The sequence below is a fragment of the Leptinotarsa decemlineata genome, unplaced genomic scaffold, assembly GCF_025532065.1.
Source record: "Leptinotarsa decemlineata unplaced genomic scaffold, Ldec_3_MD MMD2_tig00000882_RagTag_RagTag, whole genome shotgun sequence".
NCBI classification, from domain to species: Eukaryota; Metazoa; Arthropoda; class Insecta; order Coleoptera; family Chrysomelidae; genus Leptinotarsa; species Leptinotarsa decemlineata.
In genome coordinates this window covers 2,946,177-2,964,174 of record NW_027412556.1, presented here as the reverse complement: position 1 = coordinate 2,964,174, position 17,998 = coordinate 2,946,177, and the positions used below count along the sequence as shown (strand labels likewise).

The 17,998-nt window shown below is 34.1% G+C and overlaps 1 protein-coding gene across 1 annotated transcript; it reads right to left on the bottom strand.

Annotated features, from left to right (window-relative positions):
• Positions 1 to 249: 249 nt before the first annotated feature.
• Positions 250 to 17,830, bottom strand: LOC111504209 (dnaJ homolog subfamily C member 10). The gene is given in 18 exon segments (XM_023158712.2): positions 250 to 2,543; positions 6,727 to 6,842; positions 6,845 to 6,930; positions 6,991 to 7,127; positions 7,181 to 7,269; positions 7,272 to 7,316; positions 10,575 to 10,847; positions 10,901 to 11,113; positions 11,171 to 11,245; positions 11,248 to 11,296; positions 14,379 to 14,506; positions 14,509 to 14,608; positions 14,854 to 15,038; positions 15,041 to 15,071; positions 15,249 to 15,463; positions 16,304 to 16,517; positions 16,610 to 16,772; positions 17,459 to 17,830. Coding segments are annotated over 18 exon segments (2,340 nt in total). The 5' UTR covers positions 17,464 to 17,830; the 3' UTR covers positions 250 to 2,327.
• Positions 17,831 to 17,998: the final 168 nt, after the last annotated feature.

The following is a 17,998-nucleotide window of genomic DNA, read 5'->3' as shown; positions in this document are numbered from 1 at the left end:
GCACATTGCGGACACGTGTTTCTGGTTATTGCCTCATCGGCACGGTGTAGCCAAGTGCAAGATTGGGCAACACTTGGTTGCCGAAAACGAGAAAAGTGCCCAAGTAAACGGAGTCACCAACAAGAGTCTACCGCACTTTTGTGGTTCCAGTTAGGAGTCCTATAATTGCTAGAATGTCCTAACATTACCACGGAGGCGGCTGCAGCTACCTGCGTGTAAAATAAAAATTGACTCAATGATGGATACAAGTTTTCAAGGGTATACTTTTATTATGACTACATAAAAGATAAAAAAATATACATTATTTTGGTATTAGCTATAAAAGAATGTTTGAGTATTTTGGAGAAAGGAAAAATACTGTTTCAGTAAGATACAATAAGAATAAGGCAGTTACATGAAATGCGAGTACTAGAGCTCTTCGAAATTTTTGTTTTTATGAGCAGAAATATTTGACATAGAAAGCCAATATTCAAGAGCTCTTATTTTGAGTTAATGATATCAATGCTTTAAAGGACCACGCACACAAACCTTATGGAAAATGTGAATTCTGCTGATTTTTTTGGAATGACGAACTTTTCAATGTCCTGATTAAAAGTCTTCGCGGGCACAACGAAAAATAATGGACAGTTTTTGAGAAAAAATCGCTAAAAGTCGGCAAAATGGGGAATTTGGTAGTAAATCGGGAGAAATAGGCCGTATTATATTGCAACTTCAGGCCCTCGTAAAATGTAGCATGCGCCTTAGCAATTCTTTCATGGGTCTTGTGTCTTTACAGCAGTGTTTGCCAATAATTTCAGACCATACAGGGTGACGTATAAAGCCATTATTTTTTGTTGTGCCCGTGGAAACTTTTAATCGGTACATTGAAAAGTTCATCATACCAAAAAATCAGCAGAATTCACCAAAAGCCATTTTCCATAAGGTGCGAGGTCCTTTCACAATAAGATTATTAAAGCTCACTATCATATCAAAGAAGTGAATTCAACTTTCCAACGGTCTTCATAAGCAACTCTTGAATGAATAAATTCACGTTTTTGTGAGGTATGGTTATTAAGTTTTGATCGATATTTGAAAAAGAACCGTGAATTCAGCTCTCAATATGACGCTCAATTTCTTATTTATGCTAACACAATGTATTTCATAACTAGGCATTTTAATGCAAAAATATCACTGGTTTCAAATTTAAATAATAGCTTATTTCAACATATATATTAACCAATAATTATGTTAACAGATGACAGTTTTTGAATGGAAAATGGATTATTGTTTGCCCTATATCCTACAGGCTAACTATGATGGTTATGCTACTGCAAAAAAAATGTCAATAGACGAATAAAAATATGTTGACAGACAAAACAAAAATTCAACATTTAAAATCTGCAATGGCCTTGAAATGAAATGGACTATACCTAATCCCATTTTGGCGTGAAATTATTTGAGTTTGTATGTTTTTCCTTTGAAATGTTGTTGAGGATGTCACATCTGTTTAATATTGAAATAATTTGAAAACCATCTCCTTTAAATGGCTACATTCAGGCTGAAAAATCGGAAAGCAGTGCGCTGAATGCAACGTAAAAGCGCTTCTCAAATCAACCAAGCGGTATAGTCAGATATGTCAAATATTAAAAAATAACCACTTCCTAGAGCTACCAATGCCATACAAACAAACTGCCGACGTTCGGTAACTATTTAGTTTTATGCCATTCGATATTAACTTTGTATATACTATACTTCAACTGTCATTATTTTAGGGCCAAGCAAAATATATTATTATTTCTATGAAGATTGCTGCAGGGGAGTGATTCTACAACAATAGTAGTAATATGATCCATTGTACAACTCTTTAGAAATATTTTGTTAGGGTTTATGTGGGCATTTAGTTAGGTTATGATGATAACTTTGAAATGTATCTAGCTAGAAAATCTAGCTCTGATTTTTTCTTTCGTTTGTTGGAGATGGTTGCAGAATTATTTCAGTGTTTGACAGATATGACGTTATTAACTGTTTTGACTGGAAAATGGAATATTTTCAATAAAATTTCAAGGATTTTTGAACATTTAAATTTATATAAACTAACTATAATGAATATAATCAAAATAAATATCAGGTAAATGGATTTTAGGAACATATTATTGATGGCTTTAGAAAACAGTATATAAACTATGTTACTTTTCGAAAATGCTAGACATTGTGATTATTTGAGATTCAAAATGAGATAACAATTTTTAAATTCGAGATTATTGAAAATTTTCACAGAAATTAAATATTTTCCATTCATTTTTCAACTGAATTTCATAGTTTCTATTCATGATTTCAATTTTTCGACCTCAAAGTTCATCGTGCTTGTATTTCTGGTCATTTTCGTGAACGAGGGTCTTGACCCTTTTTATAATCTGAGCGGACTCACGACTATCTATTTTATAAAATTCTGTAGGAGAAAAATATAAACGAACTGCTGGATAACCTGTTATTCCTAGATGACCGCAGAAGACACGTTCAGCTTCGCAGTCGATCTTGGCACTTCTAACCTGTCCTTGCAATCTCTGGAATACAAACGATAACATTTTCATTAAGAATGGAAATGAAAAAAACAACCAATATGCCTTGAATTATTTTTCTAACAAACGAATGAATGCTTGGTCAAGTTGATTAATTTTATGAGATCTCATTCTGCTCTTCAGCACCGACATTTCAAGGAGTTTCTTTCTGATAGCGTAATCTGACTTAACTGCAACACGACAAAATGTTCGTTGGCCAAGTAAAGGTCGAGTTATTGAAAGTTTCTGGCTGATAAAAGGAGGAGTAACATCCTTCTTGCAAAACTTAGATGAGGAGGGAGCCAGAAAGCACAAACAAGCGTAATATGCTGGTCGTGGCCTTTTTAAAAGATATTTTGAAATATTCAAATGCGCTCAACACAGAATCACAAGGAAATGTAAAATTAATATGTGATCTGATACAAAATGTGTCTGCTTTTCGTCGCAAGCTGGATATCTTTGAAAAAGATATTGCAAGACAAGAATTTATTCACATTCCGACAATTCTTTAATATAAAAAGAACTCTGAAAAAGACATTGCAGTGTTTGTAAAATTTCTGGCCGATCTTAGGAACGAATTTGCTACAAGATTCCAAGACTTTGAAGAGATGGGCAGGCTTTCTCCGTTTCTTAAATCGTCATTTGAAGTTGATGTAGCAGCAGAATGGACAGAGGTGGCTGCAAAGGCATCACTTCAAATAGAGATAATTGATTTGCAAGAAGATGTGTCTTTGCAAATACATAAAACGGTATCCTCTGAAGAATTTTGGACCAAACTTGTTCCAGAAAAATATAAAAACTGCAAGAAACTAGCTTTAAATTGGCCACTATGTTTGGCTTGACATATGTATGTGAAACATCTTTCTCAAAGATTATTTTTTTTGAAAAACAAATATCGTTCGAGGTTAACAAACGCCCACCTAGAAGACACACTTCGAATTTGTTGTTCCTCTCGAGAACCAAACTATAAAAAACTGGCTAAGACCGTCGTTGTAATTTCTCACATTGATTTCAAGTCTTGTGTTTTATAATTCAGAATTTGATTTGAAACCAAAATAATACATAGCACTTAATTTTTATCGGTTGTTTTTCTGGACCTCGTAAAAATTTTTCCCACATTTACCGGACTCCACCTATATTACTCCACCGATATTAATCGACAGTGTTCGAGTATAGGCCTGTTGTAGGCCTCAGAACCTTGTCGAAGGCGTCTCCTCCTGGCTCTGGCACCGAGTTGGCTCTAACTGAACCGGCGACCGCGACCCTCTGTATTGGTGTTTGCAGCCACTTTGAAGCGTGTCGAGTAGAAGGCCCCGTGAAGAGAATACAGTACCACTCGTTTGTTGTCAGTCAGACCGTCTTGGACCTTTATACTTATGGAAGCCCGCTGAGTCTACGTTCTGAGATCCAAGAAATCCGACTACTCTCCCGTTTCTTTCCGGAAATTGACTACAACACTAGTGAATAGAGTTCTTAATCTTTGCACATATGATCCCCGATTTCTTTGTGGAATGTTCTCGAAAAAAAAGTTTTATTTTGTACCATCTGACGTGTCTTTTTACTTGTTGAACCCTGGACATATTTTCTCCAACCGAGCTACCTGAATAAAGAATAATAATATTTATTTATCCTTTGAGACGTTAACAACGTATAGGACATGTCAGTACAACACGTTAAAATAGAAAATAAACATACATCAAGATAAAATATCTCAGTAGTTTTAAAGTATAAAATGTATAAAATATAAAGAAAAAAAAAACAAGATTAGTCAAAATTGGATGTATAATAAAATAATAAAATCTGGATGAAAGTCTGGACCGCAATCAGCTAAAGTCGTCTAAAAGGAATTCACTGACACTGTAATAAGCCTTAGACAGGAGCAAATTTTTAACTTCTCTTTTAAATGACATCAAACTCATGGTTTTAAAGTGATCAGGTAGGTGATTGAATAATTTTATTCCCATATATTTAGGTGACTGTTCAAATTTAGAGGATCTGTGTCTAGGAATACTTAACAATTTTCCATTTCTGGTTGAGTAACTGTGGTAAGAAGAATTTGTGTTATATTTTGTTAAATTATCGTGGATGTATAATAAGCATTTAAATATGTAAATACAAGGGAATGGCAGGATTTGATATGATATGAAGTGCTGTTTGCACGATTCTCTCCATGGGATATCAAATAATTTTCTGATAATTTTTTTTTGGGAAATAAAAACCCTATCTTTGTTGGTGGCATATCCCCAAAGAACCACATTGTAGCTTAAATGGCTGTAGACCAAGCTATAATATACGTCCAGCAAGGCATGCAAGGGCATAAAAGGTTTTATTCTGGAGAGAGCATAGTACGCTTGGTTAACTTTTTTACAAGTGACTGTAATGTGTTCAGACCATCTTAAGCAAACATCCACATAGACACCTAGAAATTTTGTAATATGCGTTGATACCAATTCCACCCCTCTAATATCAAAGACAGTAGGCTGTTTATCAAAACCGATAGAAGAACTAAAATGGATACATTTTGTTTTATTCAAGTTAACAATCAGATTGTTTAACTTGCACCAATCTAAGAAGTGTGTTATAAACCTTTCCGTTGATGACTTTAATTCCTCTAGGCTGTGTGCTGACACCGCTAACGAGGTATCGTCAGCAAAGAGAGTGAGACTATTGTTGTTGATGTTGAAATATTTGGGTAGATCATTGACGAATAATAGAAAGATAAGCGGTCCCAGGACAGAGCCTTGAGGAACTCCTGAACTGATTGGTTGAGGATCAGATAGTGTATCTTTTATTTTGACCAACATTGTACGGTCTGAAAGAAAATGTTTGAGCCATTGCAAAAATACACCCCTAAATCCTAGATTAAAAAGTTTGGTTTCAATAAAGTCATAAGATAGACAGTCAAATGCACGTGAGAGGTCAAAAAATATTCCTGCCACGTGCATACCATTGTCTAGGGAGTTACAGATGATTTCAGCAAAACTACAGGCAGCTGACTGTGTGGACTTACCTTTACGAAAACCGTGCTGGCAGTCAGTAAGAATCTTAAAATTCAACAAAAAGTTAGCCATTCTCTCGTTAACTAGTTTCTCAAAGATTTTTGAGAAAATACTTAAAAGAGCGATAGGACGATAGTTAGTCACATCTGATGTTTCTTTACTTTTGTGAATGGGAATAATAATGGCCGTCTTCAAGAGTGATGGAAATTTGCCGGTTGTGATAGACTGATTGAACAGGTGAGCTAGATGCTTAGAGATCAATACCCCATTTTCTTTTATGATTCTTACTGAGATATTGTCGTGGCCTGTGCTTTTTTTATTTTTTAAACCATTTATAATATCGATAACTTCGTCTTCATTATTGGCGCAAAGAAGAATGTGTTTGTTAAAATGTTGGAAGATGTGCATATAGATGATCTATTGCTACCTAAATGTTTTTGTAAGTTATCTTCTACTACTGATGAGAAATAATCACCGAAAGTATTAGCCACCCTTTTTTTATCAGTGATCAACTCATTGCCATGGTTGAGAATGATGTCAAATTGTTTTTTCCCTCTACCCATTTCCTTGTTAACTAGGTTCCAGACTGTTTTGCTTTCATTGTTCGAGTTCTTTATTAGATTTGCATGAAAATCCAATTTAGCTTTCTCGAGTAGTAATTCGTAGTCTTTCTTTGCTCTTTTATATGCAGCGTGCGAGTCTAAGTTGCCTATGTTTTTGAACAGCCAATGGGTATTTTTTAGATTACGGCTAGCTTGTCTGACTTCTGGAGTTACCCAGTTAGATTTTTTGTCAGATATTGTTTTATGCTTTTTTATAGGACAACAGTCATTTAAGATACTTGTTATGTACATAAATTCAACGTGAAGAGAAACCACGTTACAAGTATATGAAGAATGCGTTCAGGCATTACTTGGATCACTCTTAAGATAGAAAACCATTCCAAAACTTTTCAACAGCGGACTGTAATTCTTTTGCTTATGGGTGTACTTTTTCAAAGTACTAGTATTTTGGTTCAGAAAAGATGCAGAAATAGATGAATTATTTGTAATCAAGCCAGGTACTTACCTCAGTACAGAGATGTTTTCTTTTATTAATGACACATACATTTTGTACAAAAATTCATTCTGGATAATTCTTAAATTTTTAATGCCACACTTTATTATCATACTACTAAGAGCAAAACTTACCTGAGCCACAATTCGATATTCAGGTTCAAAGTGTGTGCAGGGACCACACCAGGGAGCATAAAAATCTACGATCCAAGGTATGATGAATTTTTTAGTAAGAATATTTGCCTTGAAATCCTGGCAGTGAACTCTTCTACCGGTGAGGGTATGAAACTCAATACCCACCTCTTGAGAGAAACGGCATCACGGTTCCCATTGTATATTCTGGAAACAAAAAAACATTGAATTGATACTGCACGCTCCTTGATAAGAAACACAACTCACGCAACACTATTCATTCCTTTGCTCCCCAATGGATACAACCTAATCGTAGGGTAACTTCTGATATTCTGGGAATCACACAATTCCATACTTGCCACACAATCCACCTGAGCTACTTTTACTTCAGATAACTGAGAAACCTAGACAATTTGAATTAAATTTGGGAATGACACATTTGTTCCAAACCACTTACTTGTTTCGCAAGTGTCCTCCATTGTTCAGCAAGTTTCTGACAAGGACCACACCAAGGAGCGAAAAAATCAACAATCCACAGTTCATTTTGGGTTTCCTCATCAACCGTATGAAAGATCCTTCGTCCAATGATATGACTGCAATAAAATGAATTCAAAATGGATCATTAGTGAATTCAACAGTGCTGAATTTTATAGAAAAAAAAAAGGCAATTCAAAACATGTGAGATTATGATCAACTGCTATACTTTGCACTTGAAAGGCCGATTTTCTTCCAATGCTAAATGTGAAAGTTCTGATTTCAATATTTACTTTCCAATTATACCCAAAACAAATATCAAAACCAATGTAATCGCACGTTATTTGTGTTTCTTTCTCCTGTACAACATTCCTTTAGCTGGTGACTCTGGTATTATTTGTGGGACTTCTACTTCACTACAGTTACATTCCTTATTAAGAATCGCACGTTAAAAGGTGAATCCTCGGTTATCCAAAAGAGAGGATTGAATCCTCCTGGAGAAGGAAATATCAAGAGCAGATAGTTATTGGTTCACAGATGGATCAAAAACACCTCCAGGTTCTGGTACATCTGTTTTCAGTCGCAGACCCATATACACACACACACACATATATACAACATACACAGATGTATACCACATAAATATAATAATAGATAATTGTTTCCTATACACGCATATAGAATTGGATCACAAATAAAAGTCATCAATACTGTAGCAGTTCTTTGACAGATGAAGTTGCTTCAGTCTTAATTTAAAAATGTGTACATTTTTAGAATTTCTGATATTGTCGGGGAGTTTATTGAAAAGTTTGCAGCCTTGAAACTCAAAACTTCTTTGAAAAAGAGCAGTGCGATGTTGACTAGGTAATAATAAGTGGGCATTCCGAGTAGAGTGATTATGATAGGCTCTGTTAGCAGCTTGCATATGTGCAAGCTTCCATTATGTATACTCCTGCTAACGTTAATATTTTCAGATTCTGAAAAGTTTCTTTACAAGAATCTCTATAGCCCAACTTAGCAATGATCCTAATAGCATACTTTTTTATACAAAACACACGAGACACGGTAGAGGATGTGCCCCAGTTAAGGATGCCATATTTAAGATGCGAATTGAAGTTTACGTAATAGACAGTTAATAAAATACTTTGACCACAATGGTGGGATAGAAACCTAAGAGAATAACAGGATTTTCCAAGTTTATTACATAAGTGGTCAATATGTATCCTCCATTGAAGGTTGTCATCAAAAACAACACCAACATTTTTGTTGACTTGGTTAGGTTCAATTCTAAAGCAGTATCAACAAACAGGTTCAACCCATATTGTTGCCCAGTATTCCTCTTGAATTTAACAAGTTAGTTTTGGCTTCATTCAACATTAAATTGTTTTTCTTTGACCACATAATAAATTTTTTGTAGGTCTCTAGAGCTGTGTTTCTCGCGGAGTCCATATCGTTTTCAATAATTAATATATTAGTATCATCAGCATAACACGTACAGTGAATGGCCGAGTTCTTATTTAGGTACACTGACAAGTCATTGGCAAAAGCTAAATACAAGAAGGGTCCTAGAATGGATCCCTGTAGTACCCCATCCTGAATATTTCTTTCAGTACTTAGACTTTGACTACTTGCCTTCTCTTATATAAGTATGAGTTTAGTAAGGATAGGGGTATTCCTCTTACACCATATCTTGAAAGTTTGTCCAGCAAAAGATTATGGTTCACACAATCGAAAGCACGTGAAAAGTCAATGAATAATCCTAAAACACATTTCTTTTTGTCTAGAGCACTTACTATTCGATTTTGAAATTCACACAGTGCCCTATCAGTACTTTTTTCTTAGTGAAACCATGTTGTGAGGGCGATAACAAGTTATTTGCTATGAAATAGGATTCCAATTGTTCTTTTATGTTAATTTCATAAAGTTTAGAGATACTGGAAAGAATACTAATTGCTCTATAGTTATCCGTACTGTTAGGATCACTTTTTTTAAAAATAGGAGATACACTAGCAAGTTTAAGATTGGTAGGAAAGATCCCTTTTGAGGTTGAGAGATTAATTAAAAAGGCCAGGACACCACATAGTTCATGAGAGCAAATTTTCATTATTTTATTGGAGATTCCATCAATCCCAGTGGAGTTAGAGATCTGTTAATCATTTGTGTGTGAGTTCCCATTCAGTAATTGGAAACATAAAAAAGCTTGTGATATACTGTTTGGAACCTTTGGTGTAGTAATGAATATTACTGGAGTTTTTTTCCCAACACCAAATCGTTATTTTTACACCTCGACACGTGTTTCGATCACCAAGTGATCATCTTCAAGAGGAAGATCAAACTAAAAACTAATACAGGTAGGTAATCAGTAATACCACCCATACAAGTGTACCACCTAAATTAATTTTACAATTGGCCTTTCTATTATTTACAATATGTCCTTATGTATGTTTAAGAAAGGCCAATTGTAAAATTAATTTAGGGTGGTACACTTGTATGGGTGGTATTACTGATTACCTACCTGTATGATGTACCTGATTAGTATAAGTAGCTTTAGTTTTGAGTAGTTTTTAGTTTGATCTTCCTCTTGAAGATGATCACTTGGTTATCGAAACATGTGTCGAGGTGTAAAAATAACGATTTGGTGTTGGGAAAAAACTCCAGTAATATTCATAAAAAAGCTTGAGTTATTTAAGGTGACATTGCTCTCGAAAAACTTTGTGTCAACGGAGAAATTTTCAGATATAGTCCTAGTAAAATGTAGATTGAATTTTTCAGCTATCATTTCATCTGAATATTGAACATCATTGACTGTTATAACTATTTCACGATGTTCCGTAGTTTTCTTTTTCGGACAGTCAAACGGCGTTGGAAGCTCTTGGCTCCTACCAAGCAACGTCTAAATTGCTAGCAAATTGACAAAAACGACTCTCCTCAAACAGTTGTCCTCAAACACTGTCGTCAGAATAATAATATGCAGAGACTCGGACTGTCAGACAGTGTGTGTCGCCCTTGTTTGGAAAATGATGAAACAGCAGAGCACATACTTTGTGCCTACCCCGCTGCGGACCGAATCAGGTTTTCAGAGTCTGGCAGAGCCACACTCTTAACATCTGACCTGAAGGATTACTCACCATATAAAGTAATCGGCTTCGTTAAGAAGCTAGGTTTATTTGGTCGAGTGTGAGCCACAATGAACCCTTGCGGGTTGCGGTAAGGGTCGAATAGACCCACTCACTTTTGACCTAACCTAACCTAACCTATAAAAAAATGAAACAACTGTCAGGTGCCTTGGTATCACCATAAAACAGACTGATTGAAGTTTTGACAGAGAGAAAGAAATCAGGTAATTTGCTAACCGAAAAAATCATTCTACAACTCACCTGAGGGGTTGATCATATCCTCCACAAATTCAGTAATACTGTTTGCATCTAGGAGTCCATGAAAACGATGTGTTTGAGAATTGTTGTACAGAACAGTTGTTGGATATGAAGTGATACTTTGTTCAACGCAAAGATTCCTGTGCAAAGTACAGTCGACAGTTCCGAACTGCACTTTCTCCGAATCAAAATTTTGACTAGCTTTCCTCAGTTCAGGCAACAGGTTTCTACATGGAGGGCACCACGGCGCATACCAGTCTATGAACCAAGGTGAACCTAGAAAAATAATACAGTTCAGTTTTTGCTGTGGGTACTGCGTCGAAACAAACCTTCGTTCTTGATGTTGATGAAATCTGCAGGCGAAAGAGCATGTAAATTAGTCGATTTCACACTGTCCTTGGCAAAGTTTGCTACTTCATAAAGAATGTCACGGCCGTGATGCAATTCAAATGCCCCTCCTACTTTCAAAACTCCCCATGTGGGATAGCGAGCAACATGCAAACTAGAGCATAATGAGGAACTTTTTCCGCAGTGAATTAATCCTATCAATAAAAAAATAATATTTCATCAGTGATACTATGGATTCCGGGTTTACAAACCTAGATTAATATTGGGTATCAACGGAGGAAGACGTTTCAACTGTAAATTCAGATCTGTAGCTGCTCCCAAGTAAAACAGAGGAGCCACGGTTTCACAGATTCGCTTCTCAAATTGGAACGAATTTCCTGAAATAATTGAATAATTATAACACTAGATTCTTTATATGTTGGATTCGAATATACGTAGTTGGGACCATAAAAGAATGCACAAACAACATCAACAAAATATGCAACACATACATGTAGTTTTTGAAAAAATATACTTTGTTGTTAGCAGATTTTGCATCAAAAATATAAACATAACTAATGGTGTATAGATAAAAACTGGTAATTTACAACAGTTTGAATGAAACAATACAAACTACAATAAAAATAAAATTGAATACACTTTTTTAATGATTCATTAAAATACTGTAATAGTGTCTATCAGCTGGCAAATTTCTAACTGCTTTCTTGAATTGTACGTTGGTCAGACTTGCAGACCTACTGGTTCCACCATTATAAAAAACAGAATCCTTGATTAATGTTGAGTTAGGTGTAGGAAGTCTGATATTACTATTACGAGTAGCATAAGGAGAAGAAACAAAGCCAAAGTCAGTTTTATGTTTATACACCAAACATACAGATTCAAGAATAAACAGTGCAACGACAGTTAAAATCTTATTGGCCGCAAAATAATTTCTGCATGATTCCCTAGATTTGACTTTACAGAGACACCTTACGGCCCTTTTCTGTAATATCAACACAGAAGAGAGAATGGCTGCACTGCATGTTCCCCAAAATGGTATTCCATATCTCATTTGGGATTCAATTAAAGCGCAGTAAACCGTTTGTACTATCTGAAAACCCATAAAACACATACATTCCTTCTACAAGAGAGAAAGAAAGACAAAACGGTGAGTCTGAGAGTCTGATATGACAGTTTGTTTCTACGGTTTCAATTCTTTTATGTTACACAAATAGTTGCTTTTATAACCGATAAACTGTAGGCACTTTATATTCCACAGTAAGTAAATTTCATATGTTGATAATTTTAACCTCAAACTGGTCTGTCTAATGTTCCCCATACCGAAAAATTCAGAATGCCAGATATCAGAGTTTAAAATGGAATGTGAAATGTTTTTTCAGATTGATTAATGAAGTGCTGACAAATTAATCCAAAATCGTAACAGGGGGTTTTCACGATTTGTGAATTTAAAAAATAAAAGCATTTTCTTCTGCTATAAATTCATCCTGACATATGTATTATCTTGTTTGAACATTATTATTATTATTATTATTGTCATGACTGCATGTAATAAAAGTTAACATGCTAACCATTGATAGTAATAATAATATGCTTTTATCATAAGACATATTGTAGATAAAACTTGGGTAATAAATACTTTTAAAAAATGCAATATATACCAAATGAAATAAAAATAAAAATGATGCATGGGTACAAACTATGTTAAAATAGAGGATATAAAAGATGAATAAGAATAAAGATAAAAAATATGAGTAGGTCAGTTAAAAGCTATCGTTAAATTATTCATCCAATATTCATCCATTGGTCGGTCGGTAGCCAAGCGGTTCGGCGTGAGTGCTTTGTTCACTCACTCGAATTGACTGTTGTGTTGGTCGGTGGTTCAAGCCCTAGTCTGAACGATCGATCTTCACTTGCTATCGTTCAACCCGTGTTAGGATTCACACGTTAAAAGGTAAGACCTCGTTAATCCTTAGCTCGCATAAGTTTCGACTTCTGAGGGTTGTTGTTCGTAGGGGTGCGACAGCTGGTTAACGGAAAAACAGATTTTAAACAGATTTTTTTTTATAACAGGGTCTATCAGATAGAAATTGTTTGGCTAACGTCCTGAATTGGAAGTCATTTATATTGGCAGATCTGGTGATGCTTTTAGTTGGCCCAGTGAGTTTCAGAGTGTGTCTGCTGTTTCGAGTGTTATAATGGGAAGAGGATGCAGCAAAATTTAATATATGCTTATTTAATAAACACACAGATTCCAGTGTAAATGATGCAGTTACCGTTAGAATATTATCTTTTTTGAAGGAGGTTCTACTGGAGTCTCTTTCTTTAAGGTTTCCTGTATCCCTTATTGCCCTTTTCTGTGAAATTAGTAGACTTTTGAATAAAGTTGGACTGCATGCTCTCCAAAACGGTATTCCGTAGTGTAAGTGAGAATCTATGAGTGCATAGTACACCATCTTTGCAGTGAGTTGTTTAACGTGATCCACAAATTTTAAATTCTGCTCAATTAACACTCCTAGAAATTTAGTGTAATTTTTAGATTCCAGTGATCTGTCTTCAAAAAAAAAAGTTCGTTGATTGAGCATCTAAATGATTTTAAATTATTTTTAGTTAAGTTAAAAGATAAAATGTTTGAATCACACCAATCTTTAACTTTTTTCAAGTCGGCAGAGATTATTTTGTGGAACTCACAAGTAGTATTTTTATTATTGCAAAGTATGGTAGTGTCATCTGCAAATAAGGTGAACTTCCCAGAAAAATTAAGCTTGGTGAGGTCATTAATATATAATGAGAAAAGAATGGGACCTAACACAAAACCTTATGGAGCTCTAGAATGAATTTTGAAAGTATATCAGGACAGTTAGGTATCTAGTACATCTTGTTGATAGCATATCATAACAATTAAAAGTGAAAACAATTTTCAAAATGTGGAAAGGAATAAAAAATTCAATTTGTGAAAGAAAAACATTATTATGGCCTTAAAAAATATTGGTTTGAAAAAACATCCAGGCATTATTTTCAAAAAAAAATGTCAATAATATGCAACAACATTGCTTCGAGTGAAATTTTAATGTATATTTTGATTTAAGATGCTGGACATGATTTATATCTATGTTGTGAATTGAAGGGGTTATATTTTTAGGAGTGATTAATTTTTGGGAAAGAACATTTTTGGCTTTCTACTACTCCATCTTGATGCAAAAAAAAAAATGAGGGAATCTTCCAAAGAAAGGAAGGAAGTAATCAAATTTGAAAATAAGTAACTCTATACATGGATGTGTAGATCATGCAAAGAAGTAATCTATTCATCCTGACATATGTATTATATTGTTTGAACGTTATTATCATTGTCATGACTGCATGTAATAACTGCTAACTATTCATAATCAATAGAGAAAACTGTAAGTGCATTAATCATAAATAATATATCCATGTTGATATTTTTTCAAAAAATAAACTCACCCTAAATTTATGTTCATCCAGAGTGATAGGATTTGGTAACTTGCCCAAAGTGTTTTCCAGAATTTCTTTTGTATCAGATCCTTCTATATCTTGGACCACAACAGATCCAGTAGAATCTGGTGAGGTGTTTCATTAGCTTGGCTCAAAATAATTGGCTTGCTTTTGTAATTCTCTGACAATTTTTCACACAAATCCTCATCTTTTACTTTTCCTACAGGCAGCAGCCCTTCCTGAAAATTAAAAAACAGTATATTAAAAAAGGGCATATACAAATGTCCAATAGTTTTTGTAATTGAAAATGGTAATTGTTGAATGATTTGAAGGCACTTTTTGTCCATTAGAACATGATTGAGACTTGATAGAAAGCTTTGAAAAATAAACTAACTTCAATCTATGACTAATGTTCCACTAGTGTCCGTAAATTAGGATAACTGAAAAAAATAGCACATTATTTTCACATTTCAATAATTCTCACCAAAGATGCTGCTAACTTCAACATTGTCCTCGTTTCAGGGCAGTTTGTGTTTCCTTCGGGACATAAAAACAGTAACCTCTGTTGTTTCCTAAATTCAATATTCTCCCATTGGTCAGTCGTAATTTCTTCTATCTTCACAGACAATTTGGAGAGAACAAAGTCCTGGAGGGCTTCCACACTTCTATCCCTGTGTATTTTAACCCTTCATAAAGATGAAACTGTAAACAAATAGATTCGAATTCATAATCTTTTTCACCCGTGTCAAGACTTTTCCCTTTTACGTAAATAGTTTCAGTATTGAATATGCAACCATGATTCTTAATGTTGAATTAGTAGCTTATTCATATAAATCAGTGAATAATTTAGGATGTTTATCAATCATTCAATCAATCTACCTCTTTTTCATAGTAGAGCAATGTTGGATATGCTTCTATTCTTAGCTGGTGGCACAAAAAGAAATCATCTTCGCAATTTACTGCACCAATTCGAATGACTCCTTCAAGTTCTCTCGCAAGTTTTCTCCATGTAGGTGCCAATTCATGACAATGGTGACAATTGGGAGAATAGAAGTTCACAAACCATGCTTGGTCTGTATCCAAAATGTTCAGTTCTAAAAAGTGAATTAAACGTTGTACTAATTTATTTAGTAATCTAAAGTTTAGTTACTGAGTTATTGAAGACTGTAATAATAAACTGAGTAGAAAACAATTATATTCAGTATGTAGTGGTTTTATTGATTCACCAGTCGTACATCATAAGAAGGCAGATCAATGACTTTCAATGGAAACATTCATGTACTTGTAAGTTTTTACATTAAAAATATTTACTCACATGAATTATTATGACTTGAAATTTGTGACTTACAACTCAAGATTGCCGCATGAATTCACCTTAAAAATATAGAATGAAATCAGGACCAGGCAAAAAACATCCTTCATCGACTTCATCCAATCCGATCACGAAAATTTTTATGTTAACGGAAATAATCGACTTGTGATACGGTGGCAAATGTGCCCTGATTCAAATGGCAATTATTTCGATTAAAACAGACAAAACTTTTGAAACAACCGATACAAGACAAAATTACTAGCATTAATACAAGGACTCTGTTGCACTTTTAGGACAGTGACACAGTGAAAATTCACATTTTTTTATGCAAACAGCTATTGATTCACTTTATTGGCAAAACCGCTATTACCGTTATTTAATAGTAGAATATGAAAAAGGTACTTCCAATTATGGGAGCTTTTTACTTTTTATTGTTTTAATATGTTGTCTACATGATAAATTTTCATCTAGAATAAGACCAAGAAATTAAGTGCAAGAAGAGTATTTATTACTTTCATTATGGAATAGAAACATATAGCTCCAAAAAAGTAAATAAGTATTTTCAGAGTGTGAATAAGCAATGAATTTTGCTTGGCAAAATTTGCCAATTAGAAACACTCACCATAATCGTGTTTGCTCAAAGTTACGATGATTGGATCATCATCATAGATACCAAACTGATCTCTGTAATAGGTGTAGCTGTGATACTGTTTTCTAAATTTATTAGTATCTGTTTCGTCTCCATGTAAATCATACTGTTTTCTCATATCAGGATCTTTCAGTACTTCATAAGCTCTAACCAATTTGATGAAAGTCTTGTCCGCATTCACATCATCCTAAAATATGGTAGAAAAAATGTTATTGATTCAAATGCAATATAATAAACGAAAAATAATTTACAATTTCAACACTAAACATTAAATATTACCTTATTTTTATCTGGATGAAGTTTTACAGCCAAAGTTTTGAAAGCTTTCCTTATTTCTTTCACTGTAGCATCTCTGTCAACGCCTAATAGTTTGTAATAATCATTTTCTTCGGCATATAGCTCATTGATTATTGATAAAAGGAGTAAAATGAAATAAATACTTCTAGAAAAAACAAATTGTAATTTGAGAAAACATGACCAAAGGTAAAAAAAAAAGTGTTGTCGGCATTAAACAAACGGGGTTCATTATTAATGGGGCCCTTACTATGCCAAAAAAAATTGTTTTGAAAATATTTATAAGAAAAACATCCATAATTGGCTTTTTCATTGTTTCTTGCCTATCGTGGATCTGCAATCGGGAAGTTGATTTTTGTGAAAGTAAATGCTTATTTTGGGATTAGAAAAAAATTAAAATCAAAATAAGCAAAATATAAGTAGATCTTTGCCAATCCTTCTCTGAAAAGGAGTAAGACTTGTCATCAGGTATTAGAACTAATTTATATCTTGAACTTTGTTTCAGATATTAGTACTGGACTAATAAGATATCGGTGATCCTAGAAGCCGAAATCGTGACCATCTCATAAAAGATTATCGCATTATGAACCAAATTTGTTTAAGAAAATTCACAAGCACTGCAAAAAATCCTCAAAAGCGGTAAGCGAGTTTTTTGTTTTGCTTTTATTTTAGCAATTGATATATTAATTATTCATTACAGTTCATCACTTGGGGCAGAAATAATTGTTTTCATGACTCTCACTTGAGCGATACAATGTCCTTCTGTTAGCATAGTTTGAATGTTGGAAAACATCTAGCTCAGTTTGACGATTTTAAGGCCCCCAGAAAACTCACCTCATTATATTACTAATAATTTCACTGGGATAATCAAGTAGTTCCGAGATCCAGGAGAAATAAAATTTTCAAGAGTTTTAGATTCTTTTAATTCAAAAAGTAGATATCTGAAGCCAAATTCCAACCTACGCATTTTCAACCTAACCTTGCTTATGCTTATACATAACCTCATTACTCTTTACGTTTACGACACGTCATTCCTTCGTCATCCATATTCAACAATGTCAAATATCAAACATTTCTTCCTGCTCATATTTGTTCTAAAATAATAATAAACGACCACCTCCTCCCAAAAGAATGGTTTTATGGTAACCAAATAACCATTTAAAGTCAGTTTTATTTGAAAAAAGGGGAGGTATTTAACGTTAAATGTTGTACTCATTCAAAAGCAAATATCAAGAAGTTCTGCCATTTTTAAAACTTTCATTCGAGGAGTACACCCAATACACTGCAACAAGTGTACTTGATTCAACGTTAGGTTGGATAAATAATAATATTTTTAAATTATATTTCACAGTTTGCAATATATTTGATTGAATC